Source organism: Mobula birostris, chromosome 4 (genome assembly GCF_030028105.1).
Source record: "Mobula birostris isolate sMobBir1 chromosome 4, sMobBir1.hap1, whole genome shotgun sequence".
Lineage (NCBI taxonomy): Eukaryota > Metazoa > Chordata > Chondrichthyes > Myliobatiformes > Myliobatidae > Mobula > Mobula birostris.
The window spans coordinates 180589691-180614368 of NC_092373.1; the positions used below are offsets into that span (position 1 = coordinate 180589691).

At 41.4% G+C, this 24678-nt stretch overlaps 1 protein-coding gene across 1 annotated transcript in view; it reads right to left on the bottom strand.

The window, feature by feature from the left end:
- Positions 1–24678, bottom strand: part of uvssa (UV-stimulated scaffold protein A) — a 269384-nt gene that overhangs the window by 238047 nt on the left and 6659 nt on the right. Inside the window, exons 4-7 of the mRNA XM_072256627.1 lie at positions 22850–22970; positions 21040–21444; positions 16089–16198; positions 9800–9928 (exon numbers count right to left, since the gene is read on the bottom strand). Coding sequence (XP_072112728.1) covers positions 9800–9928; positions 16089–16198; positions 21040–21444; positions 22850–22970 — 765 coding nt within the window. The remainder of the gene's footprint in view (positions 1–9799; positions 9929–16088; positions 16199–21039; positions 21445–22849; positions 22971–24678) is intronic.

The window sequence follows — 24678 nt, forward strand, 5'->3', positions numbered from 1 at the left end:
AAATAAGTGTCTGTTACACTCTAAAAAATGATGTTATAAGACATCCTTAGACAAGTGAACTCTAAACTTCATTTGTCATTCTGCAAGCTTGATGGCTATGCATTTAAAAACCCATTCTATCTTATAAACTAAAAATTAAATGTACTCAGCTGTGATAGTCGTCATTGCATCTGCTATTTATATGCTAATATCCTTTCTGGAAGATCCTGCAAATTATAGCACTCCAGCAAGTCAGGTGCATCTAGCCTTAGGCTCCAACCATGCAATGAAAAAATGCACAATATTTTGAAAGACAGTGTCAAGGACTCAAAATCACAATCAACTTAGATTGTTGATCATTGATGTTTTCAACTTGCATTTAAAGTTGATAGAGACACTGCTGACTGACAAATAATTAGTCAGTAATGAATGAGAAGGAGCGTACAATCACAGTACACCAGGGAATGTTTTGGCAGTGAGGCAAAACCAAGTGCTGGAAAGAATGCCGATGCCCAGTCAAATGCATACCTCTGAGCTGCTAACACGTTCACTTAAAAAATACTCTCATAATTTTTTTTAGAGAAATAGCACTTTTAGGAGATTAGCTTGTAATATATTTAACAGTTTGGCCAATGAAAGCTTCAGAAACTAACCCAGAGATTAGCGTGCAATTTACTTAACAGCAGTGTTGCAAGTGAGTAGTGAAAGCTTCCAAAATGAGGCAGTATCAAGGTTTTTTTTCTGATAGCTGGATGGATGATGATTTGTTTTCCTGTCTGTAACCCAAAAATACATGCAAGCCAAAATACATGGCCATTACATTTCTTCAGAGAAGGCATTCTGATCTCCTTGCGTTCATTTTTCCGAATATTTCTCTTCCTGATGGGTTATGATAGCAAATCAGTTATGTTGCTGGACTAATAAATGAGAAGCTATATCAAATGATTGGGAGAGACAATAATTTAAATCTCACCATGGTACCCAAGGAATTTAAATCCTATTAATTAAATAATTTTAAAACTTGTTCAATAATCTACCAGACTGTCAAACTGCCTAGTTCACTAAAGAACTTTAGTGCTTGCCTTACCCAGCTCCAGATACAGAGCAACATGTGTGATCTATAAGTGGTCTCTGTCATGGCTGGACAAATCATTCAATAGGTGGGCAAATGTGATGGTACAGTAATTGTACGTGTCAGAGGGACGACACCTAGAGGTGCTGATGGGTGGGTGGCACCTGGGTCCCATCAGCGGGGCAAATCCAACCTTCATAGAGACTTCCAGGCACAACTCGTGAACAAGTGTCGCAACAGCCCCTACAGAAATTGCACGTGCGAAGTTGGCAGCACACCGCCTGGAGCTCCTGCTGGGCTCGTGGCACCTCCACCCACCCAATAAGGCAAATCCAACAACCAGTGCCTACATCAGAAGAATTGGTATTTAAGGAAAAAAGACTGTGGGTGGCAAGTCACGAAGAAAGCATTACTTTTAATTCCCTCTTAGAAAATGGGTGCCTTTGGTTTCCCCTACAGGTTTCAAACTTTATTTAGCATAAAAGATTACTTACAACTAATTTTTTTTTAAACTATTAATTTCTGAAGTCATGAAGGTTTGGATTAAAAGTTAAAGACCGCACACATCTCCTGGTTTGTCTTTCATAGATCCAAATAGGATAGTGACATTATTTCCTGGGGATACCTCTTTCTCTCCCCACTAAAGAAACTTAACCTGTTGAGTATTTTCAGTATTTACATTTGTCCCTCCCCTCCCAGGAGTGGGGTGAATTTACACCAATAAGGGATCTGTGAAAAATATCCACGAAAAATATCCACGATCACAATACTGGGGATTAATGTAGGTAGGTCAATGTCTACTATCATGTTTCAGCTTTGCATCAGGACTGAAGGGGAAAGAAGAAAGATTATCAATATATAGCAGCAGGATGGGGTGGGAAGGTGATAGGTGGAACTAGATGGGGAGGAAATGATGGGCAGATGAAACCAGCTGAGGGTGGAGGAATTGAACAAAGAGAGAAGAAAAATGAGTGGCCAGGTGAGTGTGTGAGAGGAGAACACAGCGTGTCTGGGTTACCTGATATTGAAAAATTCAATAATCATTCCACTCAGTCACTGAGAAGATAAGATGATGTTCTTCCAATCTGCATTTGGCCTCTTTGTAGTAATAGAGAAGACAAAGGACAAATAAGTCAGCATGGGAATGGAAAGATAATGTGCAACCAGCAACTTCAGATGCCCAATGCAGTTCCACAAAACATCCAACTAGTCTATGCTTGGTTTCACCAAAGTAGAGGAGGCATTATCATACGGACTGAATGCAGTAAGTCAGGTTGGAAGAGATACAGATGAAGCTGGAATGGTCCCTGGGTGGTTGGGATGGTGGTGGTGAAAGGACATATGTTACACCTCCTATGATTGAAGGGAAAATGCCAGGGGACAGGGAGGAATGGGCACACTAGTCAGTCATGAAGAAGGTGGTCATTGGGGAAAGCAGGAAGGTAGAAGAGATGTCACTGGTGTTGGGATCTCGTTTCCATTCCCACACTGCATTCTTAGTCTTTTCCATGGCCACTGAGAGAACAAATGCAAATCAGAGGAAGTACACCCTGTATTCCGATGAGTCCTAGTACCTGAAATGCCAACTATCCCATAGACGCTGCCCAACCTTCCGAGGTTCTCCAGAAGATAGTTTTTTTTTGCACCTTGTATTCACCTTGGGTATCTTACAACCCAATAGTTTGAATATTTATTTTTCCCGTTCCAGGTAACCCACACCCTCACTATTCTACAGACACACACACATGCATACATGCATGCAAACACACACATGTCCATCTAGTTTTCTTCCTCATTTGTCAACCATCCCACAGATGCTGCCCAACTTGCTGAGGTCCCCCAGAAGACTATTGCCTGCTCCCCCATCTCCCATACCTGGTTCCGTCTACTCATTATCCCGTCCCATCTAGTTCTAGCTATCACTCTCCTCCCCACCTGGCAGAATTGATACAGGGTTTCAGCCTGAAAAACCTACAATTTCTCTCCTTCAAATAGATAGTTTGTTATTCTAGATGATGCATTTGCAGTCTGCGATTTTACTTTAACCTGAACTAAATGTTTCTCTCTCCATACACGCTGCCACTCACCAAGTCTCTGCAGCTTTCTGAAATCAGAAACAAACTCAAATTGGATTAACCTTTTGAAATTTTATTGCAAGTCATCAACGGCAGAAGTATAAATCCAAACCCAATGATTTTTAATGGAAAAATAGCAAAGAGGCAAGTGAGAAGTTGATTTGAACAGCATTAATTAAATAAAATGCAGTAGGTTTGATTTCAATATTGAAGAGAAATTTAGTTAAGTACTGGATTGAAGGGGTATGGAGGACTATGATACAGATGCAGGTCGATGGGACTAGGCAGATTAATAGTTTGGCATGGACTAGAGAGGCCAAAGTGCCTCTTTCTGTGCTTTTGAGATCTATGACTCTAAAAATAACAATTATGGCAGAGGCACAAGTTTCTTGAAATCTTAAGATAGCTACCCCTAATGAAAATGGACAGCAGACTCATCCCAACAGCAAAGCACCATTGAAAATTCAAATTCCTTCCTCTTTATTCAAGGTTTTTTTGGAACAGGATTTTTTCCCAGCTAAATAAAACCATTATCATTACGTTTGTTTCCTGGCCACCAGGCTGTGATGCCAAGGGATAACCTATTTTTTTTTTTGTGATTCTTAACCTGGATGCTTATCAAGAGTAATAGTGACATCTCTCACAATCAAGCTTAGAATGCCATAGTTTGAGTATTTTAATAGCACTGCTTAATTTTTCTAATGCAGACACAGAAAAGTCCTTAATTTCCCTAAAAATTACAATATATAATATAGAGAATAAATAATAATTTATGCATGACAAATTTTCCTATAGTCTTACATGAATAGTTAATTTTATATCCTGGAGAAGTTGTTTTCCTGCTCATAATAAATTAGCATGGCTTTTATCTTTAAATAAGAGCACCATTGTACAAGACCTTAAAAGAATAAATTCTGGTTTAATGAAGATAGGCAATAAATATTGCCTTTCCTTATTCTGGAGAGAGAAACTTTCAGTTAAGCTGAAAGCAATTAAAACACCAATTCAAACTTAATACTAAATCACCAATGAAATGTTGCAATTATCTGTTGTGTCTCAGTATCTCTTCCAGCAATGCTTATGGGTTCCAGTCACCCAGCACAGAGCACAAACTCCCTCTGCTGGACATTATAGGTATTATTCAAACTCGACCGCAAAAGCTGAAGACAAAAACATCCCACAAATACAATTACATGCAACTCTCACCCTCATATTATGTGCTATTTCAGGAAAGTACAAGAGCAAACTAAATAACAGCATTCATAACCAATAGTTATTTGATTAATCTAAAGCTCCTCAGTCCACAAGCTCTAGCTCTGCATCAACAATGTGCACTTTCAGTGACTCACCAAAGCTGAGGAGTATCCTCATTGTGAATAACACCACTTCACAGAGCATGTGAATAATACAGATGCAGTTTATTATTAAATTCCCAAAGCTGTGATTTTATCCTCTCCATAAAAGTTGCATTTCTCACCATTCTGTCGTAAATAAATCTTACCACTTATTGCAAACATAATGGCTTGGTGAGAACAGAGAAGAAATTTGGTAGCATCAGTACTGGCTGTACTCAGATTATGCTTTAATATCGCTGTTATGTCATGAAATTTGTTGTTTTTGTGGCAGCACAGTGCAAAACAAAAAAAAACAAGTTACAATAAAAAAAAGTGCAAAAGAGGAATACTGAGGTAGTGTTCATGGACCATTCAGGAAGCAGATGGCAGAGGGGAAGACGCTGTTCCTAAAGTGTTGAGTGTGCGCCTTCAGGCTCCTGTACCACCTACTTCCTGATGGTAGTAATGAGAAGAGATGGTGAGGGTCCTGCACGGTGGATGGGCTTTCCTGAGGTACCATCTTTTAAAGGATGTCCTCAATGGTGTGGTTGGTGCTTGTGTCCATGATGGAATTGGCCAAGTCTACAAACCTCTGCAGCCTCTTTTGACCTTGTGCACTAGAGCCCCCGTAAAAGGCGGTGATGCAACCAGTGAGAATCACATAAACCCATTCAATTCCACTTAAATACTTTCAATTTAAATGTTTAAATATTCTTTGAATAAAAATACTGCATCTTAAACTAAAATGTTAATGGCTTCTGCATAATTTCATCCTCAGTACTGTTGCCTAATATAATACAATTACCAGCCCCCACCAAGAAAAATGTTCAAACATGTGAAAAGGTTTTCGTCTTTTAGACAATACAAAGGAAACCATCTTCCTGGTTGTATTAGTCCAAATGATATATTCAACAGCGAAGATAATATAGATACATTCCTAATAAGCACAGACAAGCTGATGAAATGGGAGGACAAGTGGCAAATGAAAATTAGTACAGAAATGGCAATTTAAAAGAAACCATTCTTGCTTAATAAAGGCGTAGGATACAAAAGCAAGAGAGTTATTATAAACTTTTATTAAACAATGGAGTACTATGTTCAGCTTCAATATACAATTAATTCCACCATAGAACATTGTATTCTGTGCTCACAATGTGGACTCACCCACATTGCAGGAACCAAATTCAGACTGGGTGATTATTTTTTAGAAAACCTCGATTCAGTTAACAAGGGTGAGCTGTGCCAACAATTGCTTAACATTCTGTGGTAGGAACCCCTCCCAATTTAACCACTTTGTCTTCATTACCCCAACGATGTTCAACACAATCTCAAGGTACATCTTCCACTTGGAAATATTACATCCTCTGGAAGAGAACTCCTCCACCTTGGTCTGCGTTCTGTCACAGACATTCCCCATGTGTTATGCACATCTATCCTGACAACCTAAGCAAGCAGTTTTCTCACTTTTCCAGAGAAGATCCCTGAACTGAAATGTTACACTCTGTTCCTTTCCCAAAAGTTATTTCTTGACCTGGTGAGCACTTCCAGCACTTTCAGTTTTTGAAGAGGGATATACTGTCTATTAGTGTTGGTGCGTGGCCAAGTGGTTAAGGCGTTCGTCTAGTGATCTGAAGGTTGCCAGTTCGAGCCTTGGCTGAGGCAGCGTGTGTGTCCTTGAGCAAGGCACTTAACCACACGTTGCTCTGTGACGACACCGGTGCCAAGCTGTATGGGTCCTAATGCCCTTCCCATGGACAACAGCAGTGGCATGGAGAGGGAAGACTTGCAGCATGGGCAACTGCTGGTCTTCCATACAACCTTGCCCAGACCTGCACCCTGGAAACCTTCCAAGGCGCAAATCCATGGTCTCATGAGACTAACGGATGCCTATAAATACTGTCTATTTGTCCTGGGTATAACTCTAAACTACAACCGGTGATGAGGCTCTGATTGGGGACAGAGGGAGTTTGTGCTCTGTGCTGGGTGACTGGAACCCATAAGCATAGAATAGAAATTAAACAATAATTTGTTCTTGTGGAACATCCCATACTAATGGAGTAGGAATTCTTATGGATAAAAACATAGCAATAAGTGTTTTAGGACATTGGGCAATATCAGAAAGAGTGCCCCTTGTTAGATTCAGAGGACAACCATTTGATTTAGCAGTTATACATGTATATGCACCAACAACAGATGGAACAAATGAGGATATAGATAAATTCTATGAACAAGCAAAGAATGGATGCAAATCTCAAGATATTGTTATTGTCAAGGGAGATCTAAATGCTAAAGTAGGACAAGGGGCTGATGGAAATACCATAGGAAATTTTGGACTAGGGGAAAGAAATGAAAGAGGTGAGAAATGGGTAGAATGGTGCAAGATGAATAATCAGGTCATTATGAATACCTACTTTAAAAACCATTCAAGACGAAGACGCTTGTGGATCTGGAAAAGTCCAGGTGATAACACCAGAAATCAAATTGACTTTATTACTGTAAACCAAAGACTTAGAAAGTCAGTGACTCAATGCAAAACATATCCAGGTGCAGACTGTAATAGTGACCGTAATCCAGTAGTATCTCATGTAATAGTAAAACTTAAAAAACTAAAGAAGCAAAAACACCTGAACAATCCCTTGACTACTTGCAATTAATTAAAGAAGAAAACTTAAGACAAAAATTTACAATTGAAGTAAGGAATAGATTTCAAAGTCTAGAAATAGAATCTGTTGAAGATGATAACAATCAGGTAGAAATGAAATTTAACTCTCTAAAGGGTGCCTTGGTAGAATCAACAAAGTCAGTGATTCTTAAAAAAAGAAAAAAGCACAAAGAATAAATGGATGACAGATGAAATCAAAAATCTAATGGAAGAAAGGAGACTGAAGGAAGCAAATCCTATAGAATACAATACAATCCTATAGAATAGAATAAAAAAGTTAAAAGCTTATATCAAAAAACTAAAGAAGAATGGTTAAACCAGGAATGTGAGCAAATAGAAAGAATCCCTATTACTGATCCAAAAAGGTTACATTAACAAATCAAGAATATCACTGGTAAAAAGCTCCTCTGTTCTTCAGGTGGATGTTTGAAAGCAAAGGACGGTACCATTATCATGGAAAAAGATGAGATGATGAACAGATGGACTGAATATAATCAGGAATTGTTTGAAGTCGATCGAGGCGAAAAACCAGAAATTAAGAAAAACATTGGAGGTCCAGATATTTTAAAATCTGAAGTTCGTAATGCAATAAATAAGATGAAGAAAGGAAAGGCAGCAGGTCCTGATGAATTAGTAATAGCACAAATTATCGCCCTTGAAGATTATGGAATTGAAAAACTTGCTGATTCAATCAATGACATTTATGAGACTGGAATAATACCAGATGAAAAACAAAATCAGTATTTATCACTCTTCCTAAGAAACCTAGAGCAATAGAATGTGAATTACATACGACCATCAGTTTAATGAGTCATATCACCAAGATACTTCTAAGAATTTTGATGACAAGAGCCAAAAGTAAGATACAAGCTGAAATAGGTAAAGGACAATGTGGTTTTGTGAAAGACAAAAGTACAAGAAACGCAATATTGATGTTAAGGATACTATCAGAACGAACTATTCAAGTGCAAAAAGATTTGTTTGTTTTATCGACTACACAAAAGCATTTGATAAAGTGAAGCACAATAAGTTATTTGAAGTATTACAGAAAACTCTAGATCTAGATTCGAAAGACCTCTGCCTAATCAGAAATCTGTACTGGGAACAAATTGCCGCTGTAAGAATAGATGGAGAAGTGAGTCAGTTTACGAAAATCAAGAGAGGCGTTAGACAAGGGTGTGTTTTCTCCCCTGATTTACTTAATGTGTACAGTGAAACAATATTACAAAAAATAAGAGACATCTTGGGAATCAAAGTTGGCGGTGAAAACATCAATAATTTCACTTATGCGGATGATACTGTGTTAATTGCAAGTACGGAGGAAGAACTACAAAACTTAATTGATATAGTTGTTGAAGAAAATGTAAAAATGGGTCTATCTATCAATTGCAAAAAGACAGAATGTATGGTGATATCCAAAAAGGAGAATCCTATTTGCAGGCTGAGAATAAACAAGGAAGACTTAAAACAAGTACAGAACTTTTGCTACTTAGGAAGCTGGGTGACATCAGATGGCAGGTGCGACATGGACATCAAAAGAAGAATAGGGATGGCAAAACACACCTTTACGAGAACGAAGAGTATACTGACCAATACTAAACTAGGCACAACAACCCGCCTCAGAGTACTGAAATGTTACGTTTATTCAGTTATGTTATATAGCTCAGAATGTTGGACAATATCTAGTAACACGAGGATACAAATTGAAGCAGCAGAGATGTGGTTTTTGAGGAGGATGCAAAGAATATCATGGATGAAACAAATATCTAATGAGGATGTCACGAACAGAGCAAGCACAAAAATAGAAATAATGTATGAGATCATGAAAAGGCAACGTAACTTCATTGGACATGTGATTAGGAAAGAGGAGTTAGGATGCATGGTAATTATGGGAAAGATTGAAGGGAAGAAAGCAAGAGGAAGACAAAGTCAAATAATGATGGAGACAGCAGCTAGAGAACTGGAAATGAATACCAATGAATTGATCCACTTGACCCGAAACAGGAGTGTGTGGGCCATGACAGTCCAAGCTCAAACTGGGCACAGCACCTGATAATGATGATGATAATACTGTCCCCGGGACGTCGAGGGAGATTCAATCATGGCTTCCAAAAAGTATTGGATCAATACTTAAAACAAAAGGGACTCGTAGGGGAACGTGACTAGATGGATTGCTTATCAAGGGCCAGTTGGAACTCCAACCTCAAATAGCTTCCTTCAGTACTGCTACATTCTACAACTGTACAAATCTAAATACAAAGGGCAAACTTGCATTTACATGGCATCTTTTAATGTGTCAAAACAATTTATATTCAAGGTAAAGCTGGGATTCAGCTTAAGAGTTCATTTGAAATGCCAGCGGTAAACCACAGTGAAGTACCAGCCTATTTCTTTTCCCTCTTTTCAAGTTCTACTCTGGGTCTTGAACCCTTAACCTGCTCATTTGAAGGTAAGAACAGTAGTGAACTGTTGCAGAACTCTTGCTTCAAAGTCTGGTTAACACACAATTCTGATCACATTAAAGTGATCAAGCAAAATCACTCAGCTACTCTAAGGAATATAAAAGATAATATTTGTCCACTCCATACCTGTATTCTTCTGCAAGCTTCTGAAGTAGCAATGTTGCTTTCCCATGCACCCATTAAGAATTAAGATTTTAAAGTGCTGGAATACTTACCACTTTTCTCTCTCTCTCTTTGTAACTAATGTTCATCTCATCATGCTTTTTCACTGTCGCATCTATTGCACTTTTTAAATCAATGGCACGTCTTAATCGGGCATCAGTAATACCAGCTTTGGTGAATGCCTGCAATGAAATTCCAAAAGTGTTGCTCTAAACTACTTCACCACAAGCCCATTTCAATAAATGTTCCCACAGAAAAATTCACAGTTAAGTGAAAACACTGGAAAAACCAACAGCAGAAGTTCATCATTGCTCAGTTAGCATACTCAGATAGGAGGGAACACCTGGCCAAACTAAGCTACCCCACATATAGTCAGGACCCAGCAGACACAGGTCAGGCCGCCAAGCTTTAACCTGCACTAACACACACACACACAAGATGCTGGAGGAGCTCAGCAGGTCAGGCAGCAGCTATGGAGAGGAATAAAGAGCTGACATTTCAGGTGAAGACACTTCATGAGGGCTGGAAAGGAAGGGAGAAGGCGGCAGAATAAGAAGGTGGGGGAGAGGAAGTACAAACTAAAGGGTGATAAGTGAAACTAGGTGGGTGGGGGGTGAAGATAGGTGGATGAGGAGGAGGAAGAATGAAGTGAAAAGCTGGGAGATGGTAGGCAGACAAAGAAAAAAGGAGTAAGAGGGGAGTTTGTGTGTGTTGTGCTTGTTGTTGCTGCCTTTGAGAATGTTCTATTCACTTCATCATCACAATTCTTCCTGTTATCATAAAGCCATTATTTCTCTGACATCGTCCAGCTAATCTCTTTCTCTCTAGTTTAATCATTTTTCTTCATGCTTGCCATTCACCATTTCCCCTTACTGCACAGAACTCTGGATTAAAGAGGGCCCATGGCCTCCATTACTGCCACATTGAGGCCACTCTCAAGTTGGAGAAGCAACAGCTCATATTCATTGTGGGTAGCCTCCAACCTAATGGCATGAACATCAATTTCTCTCCCTTCTGGTAATTTCCTCCTCCACTCCCACCACCTCGCTTCCATTCACTCTTCATCCATTCCCTAATCAGACTCCACTCTTTCCTCTTCTCACCTGTCCATCACCTCCTTCTCTTTCTCCCATGGCCCACCCTCCTCTCCTATCAGAATCCTCCTTCACCCAGCCTATAACCTCATTCCCCCCTCCCGACTCCCACCTAGCTTCACCTATGACCTTCTTGTTTGTACTCCTTCCCCTCCCCCCACCAACATTCTGGTGTCTTCCCCCTTTCTTTCCAGTCATGATGAAGGATCTCGGCCTGCAAACATCAACTATTTACTCCTTTCCATAGACACTGCCCAACCTGCTGAATTCTTCCACCATTTTGAGTATGTTGCTGAAGATTTCCAGTATCTGCAGAATCTCTTGTGTTTATGAATAACAAGCATGAATAATTCAGAATGTTGAAACTGACACTCAGTAAGACAGCATTTAATTCTCTAATCATCCTGATAAGATAGTGGTGAGCTGTCTTTTTGAACTACTGATAATTGTTGTAGTACATATATTCCCATACTGTCATGTACAGGGATTCATAATTTTTAAAGTAATGATGGTACAGGATGAGATTTGATAGATAACCAGCAGGTGGCGCTGCATGCCCCAGCTATTTTTGCATTTCTAATGGCGGTTGTGCGTTTGATTCAAGTTGTCAAATTTGTCAGTGAAGTTATAAAGGAAAATGCGAGGAAGGTGTGGTTCAAAGCAGTCACATTATTTCAGTGATAGCAAATGTGGGAATGGAAGCTAATAGTATGCCACAAAGAATGTCAGATTTTGTTTTGAAGTTGCAGGCGAATGGAAGGTAGAAGTTGCTGCCAGGAACTGGAAAGGATTCAGCATTGGTCATCCAGCTACAGCAAGCTTTGGTCTCAATATCAACGGAGAACTTACAACTGCACCAACAACCAACAGGAATTCTGCAGATGCTGGAAATTCAAGCAACACACATCAAAGTTGCTGGTGAACGCAGCAGGCCAGGCAGCATCTGTAGGAAGAGGTGCAGTCGACGTTTCAGGCCAACACCCTTCGTCAGGACAAACTGAAGGAAGAGTTAGTAAGAGATTTGAAAGTTGGATGGGGAGGGGGAGATACAAAATGATAGGAGAAGACAGGAGGGAGAGGGATAGAGCCAAGAGCTGGACAGGTGATAGGCAAAAGGGGATACGAGAGGATCATGGGACAGGAGGTCCGGGAAGAAAGACTGAGGGGGGGGGACCCAGAGGATGGGCAAGAGGTATATTCAGAGGGACAGAGGGAGAAAAGGAGAGTAAGAGAAAGAATGTGTGCATAAAAATGAGTAACAGATGGGGTACGAGGGGGAGGTGGGGCCTTAGCGGAAGTTAGAGAAGTCGATGTTCATGCCATCAGGTTGGAGGCTACCCAGATGGAATATAAGGTGTTGTTCCTCCAACCTGAGTGTGGCTTCATCTTTACAGTAGAGGAGGCCATGGATAGACATGTCAGAATGGGAATGGGATGTGGAATTAAAATGTGTGGCCACTGGGAGATCCTGCTTTCTCTGGCGGACAGAGCATAGATGCTCAGCAAAGCAGTCTCCCAGTCTGCGTCAGGTCTCGCCAATATATAAAAGGCCACATCGGGAGCACCGGACGCAGTATATCACCCCAGTCGACTCACAGGTGAAGTGTCGCCTCACCTGGAAGGACTGTTTGGGGCCCTGAATGGTGGTAAGGGAGGAAGTGTAAGGGCATGTGTAGCACTTGTTCCGCTTACACGGATAAGTGCCAGGAGGGAGATCAGTGGGGAGGGATGGGGGGGACGAATGAACAAGGGAGTTGTGTAGGGAGCGATCCCTGCGGAATGTAGAGAGAGGAGGGGAGGGAAAGATGTGCTTAGCGGTGGGATCCCGTTGGAGGTGGCGGAAGTTACGGAGAATAATATGTTGGACCTGGAGGCTGGTGGGGTGGTAGGTGAGGTCCAGGGGAACCCTATTCCTAGTGGGGTGGCGGGAGGATGGAGTGAGAGCAGATGTACGTGAAATGGGGGAGATGCGTTTAAGAGCAGAGTTGATAGTGGAGGAAGGGAAGCCCCTTTCTTTAAAAAAGGAAGACATCTCCCTCGTCCTAGAATGAAAAGCCTCATCCTGAGAGCAGATGCGGCGGAGACGGAGGAATTGCGAGAAGGGGATGGCGTTTTTGCAAGAGACAGGGTGAGAAGAGGAATAGTCCAGATAACTGTGAGAGTCAGTAGGCTTATAGTAGACATCAGTGGATAAGCTGTCTCCAGAGACAGAGACAGAAAGATCTAGAAAGGGGAGGGAGGTGTCGGAAATGGACCGGGTAAACTTGAGGGCAGGGTGAAAGTTGGAGGCAAAGTTAATAAAGTCAACGAGTTCTGTATGCGTGCAGGAAGCAGCGCCAATGCAGTCGTCGATGTAGCGAAGTAAAAGTGGGGGACAGATACCAGAATAGGCACGGAACATAGATTGTTCCACAAACCCAACAAAAAGGCAGGCATAGCTCGGACCCATGCGGGTGCCCATAGCTACACCTTTAGTTTGGAGGAAGTGGGAGGAGCGAAAGGAGAAATTATTAAGAGTAAGGACTAATTCCGCTAGACGGAGCAGAGTGGTGATAGAGGGGAACTGATTAGGTCTGGAATCCATAAAGAAGCGTACAGCTTTGAAACCTTCCTGATGGGGGATGGAAGTATATAAGGACTGGACATCCATGGTGAAAATAAAGCGGTGGGGGCCAGGGAACTTAAAATCATCGAAAAGTTTAAGAGCGTGAGAAGTGTCACGAACATAGGTCGGAAGGGATTGAACAAGGAGTGATAAACCAGTGTCGAGGTATGCAGAAATGAGTTCAGTGGGGCAGGAGCAAGCTGAGACAATAGGTTGGCCAGGACAGGCAGGTTTGTGCACCAACAACCTCCTGGTATGGATTATGACAGCTGAGAAGATACACATCCTCAACAATAATAACCAAACAATATTTTACTGCGGCAGTATTCAGAATGTCTTTAGACCTCAGCTGATCAACAGCAATAGTGACTAACATCATCGCCAACTAACTGGACTCTGACATCTTGCACTCTTTCCTCAATCACACTTCATTTACTTGTGCACAAGGAGAACACTAATGGAAAAATGGGTTACTAGGCAGAGGAGGTGGTGTGCCCTGTGTATAAGAAATAATATTAAATCATTAGAAAGGGGTGACATAGGATCGGAAGGTATAGAGTCTCTATGGGTTGAGTTGAGAAATGGCAAGGGGAAAAAGGATCCTAATGGCAGTTGTATACAGGCCTCCAAACAGCAGGCAGGATGTGACCTAAAAATTACAGCAGGAGATAGAAAAGGCATGTTAGAAGGGCACTGTCATGATAATCATTGGTGATTTTAACATGAAAGTGGACTGGGAAAACCAGGTCAGTACTAGACCTCAAGAGGGAGAATTTTAGAATGTCTAACGGATGGCTTTTTAGTACAGCTTGCTGCTGAGTCTACTAGGGGATCGGCTGTCGTGCAATGATCCTGAGGTATTAAGAGAGCTTCAGGTTAAGGAACACTTAAGGAACAATGATTACAATATGATTGAGTACACTTTGAAGTTTGAGAAGGAGAAGCTAAATTCCATCGTGTTGGTATTTCAGTGGGATAAAGGAATTTACAATGGCATAAGAGGGGAATTGGCAAAAGCTGACCACAAAGGGACACTAGCAAGAAGGACAGCAGAGCAACAAAGTTCATTTTGGGTTTAGTTATGACACAGATTTTGCAAACATTCCAAAATGAAACAGAAGCTGGTGGAATTCAGAAGGATGAGGGGGGATCTCATTGAAACCTTTCGAATGTTGAAAGGCCTAGACAGAGCAGATGTGGAAAGGATGTTTCCATGGCCTATTTCTGCTCCTATGTCTTATGAAATTTCTCTTCAGATCATATAGTATCACTGGAGATAAAAAACTGAGTTAATGATTGAAATCAGTCATTTTTGACCAGAGCTGGGAAACGTCAGAGGGTGACAGGCGGGTGTGTGCTGGGGTGGGCAGGAGTTTAGTAGATAGAAGAGGAAAATGAAGGTGGAGATCCAGCATAGGAAGGAGAGCATGAAAATTAAATGTCAAAAAAGGGATGATAGCACTACGTACAGAGGGAGGTAACAGGGAAAGTCAAAAAGCACAATACTGGTCTGCAGGAGGGATAAATTAGAGAAATTGAATGATTATCTGAAGTTATCAAATGGAAATTTCTGTGGATGCCAGAGATTTAACATAAAAAGAAAAATGTAGCGAACGGTCATGAACGGAAACTATTAAACAATTTTGCATCCAGATGGCAAGGATGTGCCTAGTTGGAAGACAAGTTGCTGCTCCTCAAGCTTATATTTAACCCCATTTTACTTATGTGAGAAGCCAAGGGCAAAGAGTGGGAGAAAATGGACGATTAAAATGTGAAAGGTTGATCCAGGTTTGGACAGGGAGACCAATGGAGTCAGTGGTTAAAACATGGAGATAGTAGTGGGGTTAAAGATCAAAGGCTTTGTCCATAAAGCTGGAGGAAACTTCTGCTCATGAACATTGACTTCTCAAACTTCCGCTAATGCCCCACCTCCCCCTCGTACCCTATTCGTTATTTATATACACACATTCTTTTTCTCTCTCTCTCCTTTTTCTCCCTCTGTCCCTCTCACTATACCCCTTGCCCATCCTCTGGGTTCCCCCCCTCTTTGAGCCTCCCATCCCATGATCCTCTCATATCCCTTTTGCCAATCACATGTCCAGCTCTTGGCTCCATCCCTCCCCCTCCTGTCTTCTCCTATCATTTTGGATCTCCCCCTCCCCCTCCCACTTTCAAATCTCTTACTAGCTCTTCCTTCAGTTAGTCCTGACGAAGGGTCTCGGCCCGAAACGTCGACTGTACCTCTTCCTAGAGATGCTGCCTGGCCTGCTGCGTTCACCAGCAACTTTTATGTGTGTTGCTTAACATTGCAGTGACAGGGGAAGAGTCAATAGAAACAGAGCGCTGTCAACATAAAACGTGGGAGTTGAGTGTTTTTGGATGATGTCACTGAAAGGCAGCATTCAGACCAAAAAAAAAGTCCTTTCTCAAATCCTTTGAGAAAAGCTTTTTTAAATAAGTAACATTCTGGTGGCATAAAACTAGACATGCAACTTGTAAATTTTACTTTGCTGGCAGGAAGCTGGAATATGATAGGCCCTGAAACCTCATTGATCATACCATACATAGGTATGGCAACTCAGGAGGCTTCTTTACACAAAACTAATAACCATGCTGTAGTTATGCGATAATGATTATTCATACCTGGATCCAGTACTGCACAGTTGGCAGATATTTATTAGTGATTAGTCTTTGCAAATCCTTTATATTGTTAATTATAGCACTATTGTCTTCATCTTCTTCTATCTTTAAACCTGCCATACAAACACATAGATTATCCTAAATGGGTACAATTCCTTTCAAATTAATTTTATTGTACATTTAGAAATATAACTAAAATGATTGAGACACACAATATCAGTATATAAATCATTTAGAATTGTAAGGCATAGAAATAGACCATTTGCCCCACCAACACTAATCCTACCAAAATCCAATCAAGTTCCTCCCCCACCCAGAAAGAAATTTATAGTAGGCAATTAATCTACCTATATGCACTTTTTTGGCACTTGAGATGAAAATGGAGCACCCAAGAGAATCCCATGTGGCCACAGGAGAATGTGGAAATTCCAGGCAGGTAGCAGCAGAGATTAAACTCCAAGCATATTCTATGCATCTGAAGAGTACAGGATAATCTGAGATCTGCAATCCAACAGTTTATTATAGAGCCAAGAATTTTGGTCTTCTAGTCTGAGTCAGTAGGGTTGGTCAGTACCATCTGAGGGGAATAATGCTCATAGTGATTTTTGGCAAGGTATACATCTCTAGAGTTAGAAAGTATGTGATAGCATTGCACCAGTGGTAGCTTTGTGTGTGCTTGGCACTTGTGGGTCCTCTCCAAACATCTTTGTCATATACCAGCCTGGTAGTTGGCTGGCTGTGCATGTTTTGTTAAGCAGTCCTTGCATGGTGGGAGTTGATGACTTTCGATTTCACCTTTTTTGGCACAGAAAAGGTGACATCTGAGCTCATTGACCTTGGTGGTCGATGTTTTTGGGGCATACAGGAGACATGTAACCGCCTCCAGTTTGTCCATCAGTTCTGGGGAGAGGTCCCATTCCTGACCCAACTCTAAGAATGTGTCCTGAGTTTCCTTGTTGCTGGTCAGAAGTTTTAGGGCACTTGTCTTCCCTTTGCCTGCAAAAGCACTTAGTGTCACATCCTGTATATGCGTGCAACCCGATGAGAGACCTACAAACCTCTATGCCAACAGTGGCAACAACCTTCCTGATGTCTACAAGCCTTGTACGGGTTCTAGTGTCACACTTCTGGAACAATGGGGCCTCAATCTTGTCACAAAATGCTAAAGACATGATAAAGACATCTGCGTCTTCTGAGCAGATCACTACAACTTGGTATCGCTCTCTTGTGGCATAGGCAGCATGGAGAAGTAGGCGGTCATCTGCTTCTTCTTGTTGACACTGAAGAGCTGACACCTCCTCACTGTCTTGAGATGTGATTCTGTGACATTTGTCATTCACAGTTGCATACAGAATCTTCTCCTGTAACTTTGCTCTGTACTCCGCCTTCCTCCATTCATGGACTATGAAGCTAATGAGACTATTTTTGTAACTGACTTTGGTCAGAAGCTCCTCCACTGCCTCACCATCTGTGTACCTATGATACCTTGCAACTCATGACCAGTCTCTTCACCCCGTAGAGATCTTTCACTATTCTTGATGAAGTTCTCCTTGTACGTGTCGAACACAACATCTATTCTGCTACTCTGACTGCCTTTCCTCAGAGTCATACCCAGAATTGTTGTGGCAACATCTCTGAAAGTAACTTGATCACCTTTCACTCTTTGGACCAAGTTCATTCCATCAACCACTGTAGCAGAGTTTTCTGGGAGTTGCTCTTCTACTGCTACACTTTTCTGCAAGATTGTGGCTAAAATAGCTTTATTTGTCTTTCTCAGCAATCCTTCTGGTGTGGACAGGGCCCAGGCCAATGGTCCAAGGGGATGAGAAAGAATATCCTCCATACATAGATTGCGCCCTTGTGCCATCACTATGATGCGTCCAAACAAAGACCTGTCTGCTTTCAAGATGATCGCCCTCCCATCTGATTTCACTTCTCTCTTCTTACACATATCACTGAATGTTTTCAGCTTGTTGGTTTTCATTGGGTCATGGAATTTCTTTGCTGGTGGGTCTTCCTCTAGTCTCTCATCCTTGAAGGTTGCATAGCATTGCTCACAATCACATATGCCTTCATCAGGTCGAAGGCAATGTCCTTGGGGGCTGCCTTTGCTGTAGAGATGCTAATGAGATCCCGCTTCTCTGCAAATGGGTTGACCCATTCATGTACGAGGCTAACCACTGCTGAAACTGCTTCCTCATCTTTCTGGATTCTTGGCTGCTGTAGCTCCGCATGACAAAGCTCTGATTTGTTGCCTTACATCATCTCCCTTGACTGTCCCAGGAATGCACTGCGGTGCTCAGCTGTTATGTAGTTACGCTTGATAGCTCCAGCATTCAGACTGAACCGTGATGTGTCTCCAGGAGTCCATGTGTCTTTGTTCACTGTGGCTTCAATAGCCTGGTCCACAGGGATCTGCCCAAAGGGTTTGTTAGTTGACAGCTGCACTAAGAACTGGCCTGTCTTGAAGGCCTCATACACAGAAAGATTCTTCTCCGGCAGGTTCATCATCTGAGCAAAGTAAGGGGACAGGTACCTGGCATAATTCATCTTTTCATAGGCAAAGCACCATGGGATCACAGAAAGCTACCACCGCTGCAGTGCCATCACATATTTTCTAGCACTAGGGGTGTATACCTTGCCAAAAATCACTATAAGAATTATTCCCCCCAGATGGTACCGGTGGCCTAAATTTGTGGTCCTGGCTCACAGACTACTTGGTTAAAATATTGCAGTAGCTCTATGTAAATAAATATCTTTCACATCCCTTCCCCGTTTGTCCTTCACCAACTTGAACCTCCGCTAGCTTGACGCAAGACCAAGGTTGAGTACTATTTTGAGTTTAAATTTGTCTGCAAGATATTGCCTTAACTTATCTGTCTGTATCTTGTTTTACGGCAGTCGGCATCCAGCTTAATGGTGCATTACCGCCAAATTGCCTTAACTTACAAGAAAGAGTTGTTAAATACACTTTAAGTACTGATACACGAAACTAGTACTTTAGTTCATATTTTAGCATTATAATCAGAAAATCTAAGGAATACATTAAAAATACAATTACGGGCACATCTCCCCACCACTGGTAGTATTCACACAAGATACTTCCTCAAGAAAGCAACATCCATCAAAGATATACAGAAGCCTGAAGTCCCACACCACCAGGTTGTGCTGGTTAGTTAAAGAACAGCTACTTCCCTTCAGTTCTTTAACCAACCAGCACAACCCTAATCAACAGAGTGTAGCAACATTAAAGGCGTCCATTAGTCTTGCGAGACCATGGATCTGCGCCTGGAAAGTCTTCACTCTCCAGGGCGCACACCTGGGCAAGGTTGTATGGAAGCCTGGCAGTTGCCCATGCTGCAAGTCTCCCCTCTCTATTACACCGATGGTGTCCAAGAGAAGGGCATTAGGACCCATACAGCTTGGCACCAGTGTCATCGCAGAGCAATGTGTGATTAAGTGCCTTGCTCAAGGGCACAACACTCTGCCTCAGCTGGGGCTCGAACTCACAACCTTCGGATCGCGAGTCAAACGCCTTAACCACTTGGTCACGTGCCCGTAGCAATATTATGACCACACCTATCATTTTGCACAAAAATTGAAAGTCTTTTTGTTATAACTGTGCTGTGTCTGGTAAAATGTGGTTTTTCTTGTGATTAGTGCTGCAAGTTCAATCACAAACAAGAGAAAAATCTGCAGGTGCTGGAAATCAGAGCAACACACAAAATGCTGGAGGAACTCAGCAGGCCAGGCAGCACCAATGGAAAAAAAGTACAGTCGACGTTTCGGGCCGAAATCGAAGTGTCCTGCCGAAGGGTTTTGGCCCGAAGTGTCAACAGTACTTTTTTTTTTCCCCATTGATGCTGCCTAGCCTGCTGAGTTCTTCCAGTATTTTGTGTGTGTTGCTACAAGTATGTTTTTCATTATGACTGTGTACACATGTACTTGTGTATGTGACAACATAGTGGACTTGGATCACAAGGAAGCAAAATAATATGCGTAAGAAGTGAAATGCTCTGTGACTGCCATTCATAACTTAATGAGGTACAGACTGCTAAAATGACACTCTCAACACTAAAAAAATCAAGCAGCAATGCTCCTGGGAATGATGATCAAATTCACCTGCAGCATTTTTGCACTCCTCAATTCACATCTTTTAAAGTAATACTATTTCTCCCAATTTCACAAGATAGGCCCTTTACCATTTTTCTCCTCAGACTGCAGTCCCACATCCCATGTTCACTGTTCCAAAGCAGCAAATTTTAAAACAGCACACATGATATGCATTCTTAGCCAGTACGTCAATTGATTTTTCTTTACCTCACAAGTATGAACCTGAAACTTAAAAGGTGAAATTAATCTCTTCCTGTGTGATAGTAAATCTATGATATAATTGAATGAAAATTGCTGCAGAATTTCCAACATTTAGTAAAAGATTTCTTTTTGAAAAAAGTTACTGATGTGTTACTAAACTATTAAACTATAGCGAAACCCTAGAACATCGGTATTGCTGGAGTAGCCCATTTTCAGGATTATTCAATACTACTCCTAATAACCCCCAAAATACACTTGCAGTTTATTATTTTTAAAATTTGTTTACAATAATAAAATAAAATTTACAGTTAAATGTCTGAATTTAAAGGAAGTGCAAGATATACAAGCTCTCCTGAAGCTATCTCCAACTGCATACCTCTAGGCAATTCGGGCTCTGGGTGTTCCAGACCACAACTATAACTCTGGCCTCACACCCAGCTCACAGAGGACACACGCTGGTCCTAGCTGCATCCTGGATCCTTGTTTCTGACTCTCACCCCACTTGCTCTCTGGACCTCTGGCTCACATTCCAGACTAATGAGGGAGCCAGGTGTCAGAACATCAGGACTTCCAAACAAACAGATGCTGTATTATCAGAATTTTACTATAAATAATGGTTAATAATGCAATAAATACACACCTGCATTAATTTCTAAGTCAAGAGAATATTTATGTGAAAGAAGCCCATGACTCCTGATAAAGGTTTCTTCATTGTCTTCAAGTTGCTCACTTTCACCTTCTTCATTTTGACTAAAGTCATCCAGCTCTTCATCGGATTCCTGGTCTGCAGGAGGTCTGTTCACCTGAGGCAGTGGGGCCAGGTCCTTACTACTGCAAGGCTGCTCATCGTCACTATGATTGCTGGTACACCGGTGGTCATCTCTCTGCCTGCTGGTTGTGGAGCTGCCATTATCCATTTTATCGGCCGGTCCTGGTTTGCACTCAGAACCTACATCACTAAAGCTGAACTCGGAAAGATGAGGCAGCAGCAATTTGAAGCACTCTTCCAGTTCCGTCAAAGTGTTCTGAACTTCTTCTGACATTTCTGTTTTGAATGCAGAATGGACAAGATTAGAGATAAAAAAGGAACAGCCAGCAGCATCTCAGAGCAAAACCGTTCCAAGAACAAAAGGTCACCAAATGACACACCACTAAAATAGCTGGAAAAAGATGGCTGAACACCAGAATTAAGGAAAATATTGAACACTGTATTTTCAACCTATAGTGTTTGTTCAAGCTTTATTCAACAAAAAATTAGCTTGGCCCACATTCAAGACTATTCAAATACCTGTCTAAATGCATCTTCAGTGTAGTAGTTGTATCTAATTTCTACCTCTTAGTTTGGTAATATATTCCAGATACCAGCCACACTGTATAATGAAAATCACTTTCAATTCTCCTTTATATTTCCTTCCTCTCACCTTACGTGTATGGCCTTTTGTTAATGATGGGTTAGCCAAAGGAAAATGATCTGGACTACATACCCTATATATGCCATTTATAATTTATGCTCCTCTATCAGGTCACTCCTCAGCCACCTTTGCTGCAGGGGATACAAGCTCACCATATCCGATCTCTTCCATAACTAAACACCCTTCAATCCACCGACATCCTCTTTCATCTCAGGATTTAGCCATGCTAACCTGATACAAAATATACACTGAGTGGCCACTTTATCAGATAGAGGATTGAGCCTGGTGTGGTCTTCTGCTGCTAGCCCACCACGATCAAAGTTCAACATGGTCTGTGTTCAGAGATGTTCTTCTGCACACAACTGTTGGAACACATGGTCATTTGAGTTACTGACATCTTCCTGTCAGCTTGAACCAGTCTAGCCATTCTCCTCTGACCTCTCTGATTGCAAGGCATTTTCACCCACAGAACGGCCGCTCACTGGATTTTTTTTGTGTTTGTTTTTTTGCACCATTATCTGTAAACTCTAGAGACTGTTGTGTGTGAAAATCCCAGCAGATCAGCAGTTTCACTGTATCTGACACCAACTATCATTCTATAGCCAAAATCACTTAGATCAGATTTCTCCTCAGTTCTAATGTTCGTCTGAACAACTGATCATGTTTTCATGCATTGAGTTGCTGCCACATGACCGGCTGATTAGGTATTTGCATTAACGAGGTGTACAGGCGTACCTAATAAATTGGCCACTGAATGTATTATTGTTACGAGGACAAAAATTAATCATTTAACTGCTGCAATTTACACAATACTGTCATTGACTTTAAACCACCAAACTGAAACACCAGAAATTTTTCTAAAATTAAGTATCATTGTTAAAGTTAAGAGTTAAATAATCATTGTAACCTGAATGGCTTAAGTACATTTAATGTGGGAAATTGAGCATTTCAATTATTTTTTTGACATAAATTTGGTTTTCCATGTGCAACTATCTTTGAATGCTACAAAATCAAAAGCTAATGAAATTAGTAGCAGACCTTTCATTTCTTCTTCCACTCTCTTCACTCTGACATTATTAATATTTTCCTGTCTTTTCAATCTCTCTTCTTCACGTTTTCTCTCAGCTTGAGTTCTAGCACGAATATCCTGGAAATCCACCTACATATAGAAGAGATATATTTTATTTATTACCCACACATAACTGCCTTTGAAAAGATAGTGGTGAATCATATTCACAAATTGTGCTTGTCCAATGTCTACAATGAAGTTGTGGAGGGAAAAAGAAAACAAGGTATATATCTGGCAAAAAAGGAAGGAACAAAAATACATTTCCCAATTGGAATGCCATGCTGCTTGGAGAGGAACCACAGACAGTGGTGATCCAGCATGCTTGTTGCCTTTATAGGTCTTGGTGCTGGAGTTCACTTCTCAAGGAGGTGACGCCACAGGGTATTAATTACACAGCTGGCCTATGCTCCGGCTATATTGCAAGGTGGTAGAGGATGAATTGCTGCTTTGTCCTAGGTGGTGTTAGTATTCAAGTGTTATTGGAGCTGCCCTCATACAGCAAGTGAACTGTCTTCCATTGCATTCCTCACTTAGGACACATCGATGGTGGAAAGACAGCGGTATGTCGAAAGGTCAGTCAGTCACTGCAGAATACCCAGTCTCTCATCTGCATTTGTAGCCACAGCATAGTATAAGGCCCCATTGAGTTTCTGGCCAGTTGAAGTACTTAGGTGGTTGTTGGTGAGGGATTCAGAAATGAGTAATGCCACTGATGATTAAGGGCAACTAGCTCTAACTTTACCATAAATAGGGATACGAAACCATTATCACTTTCCACACCAGTGCTTCCGAGAGGTCTTCCACTTGCCTTAACGGAGGCTTCCCCTCTATCATAGATGGCAAGGCTTTCAAGCACTTCTCTTCCACTTTCTGCACTCTGCCCTCCAAGTTAGGGTAGGATTCACAGCCTTCATGTTGGATTCAGCCCTCACATTCAATGGGGTCATCCTGAGTAATTTTTACCACCTTCAAAGTGATGCCACCAAACATGTTTCCATTCCAATCCCTTTCAGCATTCCAAAGGGACTTTTCCATTCATAGCTCCATGCTTCACTCTTCCATCTCCACCAGCACTTCTCAACTTACTCCTCTTCCACACAAAACTGCAGGAGATGCAACACCTGCAATTTAACCTCTTCCCTCCCAACCAACTAGTGGCCAAAACAGCCCTTCCAGGTAAAGTTGAGATTAACCAGCACTTCTTCCAACTCTATGCAGTCTTCAATGTTAACAATGTGGTTTCCTTAACATCAGGGGAACTCATTTTCAATTACCACCTTTAGTTACTCTGAAAGAGTGATTTTGAGTTGTAATTCTCCATTCCAATCCCACTTGCTCCTTCCTATTTCTTATGCGATTCCAGTGAAGTTTACCATGATCTAATAGAATAGCATCTCATCTGTCAACTCATTATGTCAATTTCCTCAAGATTCATCAATTTCAGATAACCAGCCCTTACAATCTATGTTAGAACTGGTCAGCTTCAAAGAAGGATCAACTCATTCTTATCTTTTTTCCTCCCTCTCTCTCTCCTGACACTGACAGCCTGCTTAGTATTTCCAGCACTCTCTTTTATTTCAATTTTTCAGCAACCCTAGTGTTCTGTATCTCACCAGTTCCAACATTCCCTTCTCCCACACCCTCTCCTATCCTCCATCCCATTAATGAGCAAATTCATCAGCTCTCCTTCTATATACATCTTCTCTAGATAGATCAGTGGAGATTAGCAAATCTGAACCACTTCTCTAGTCTGCACCACAAATCTAAGTGTCATATTGTTTCTATTTCCCTCTGCCTG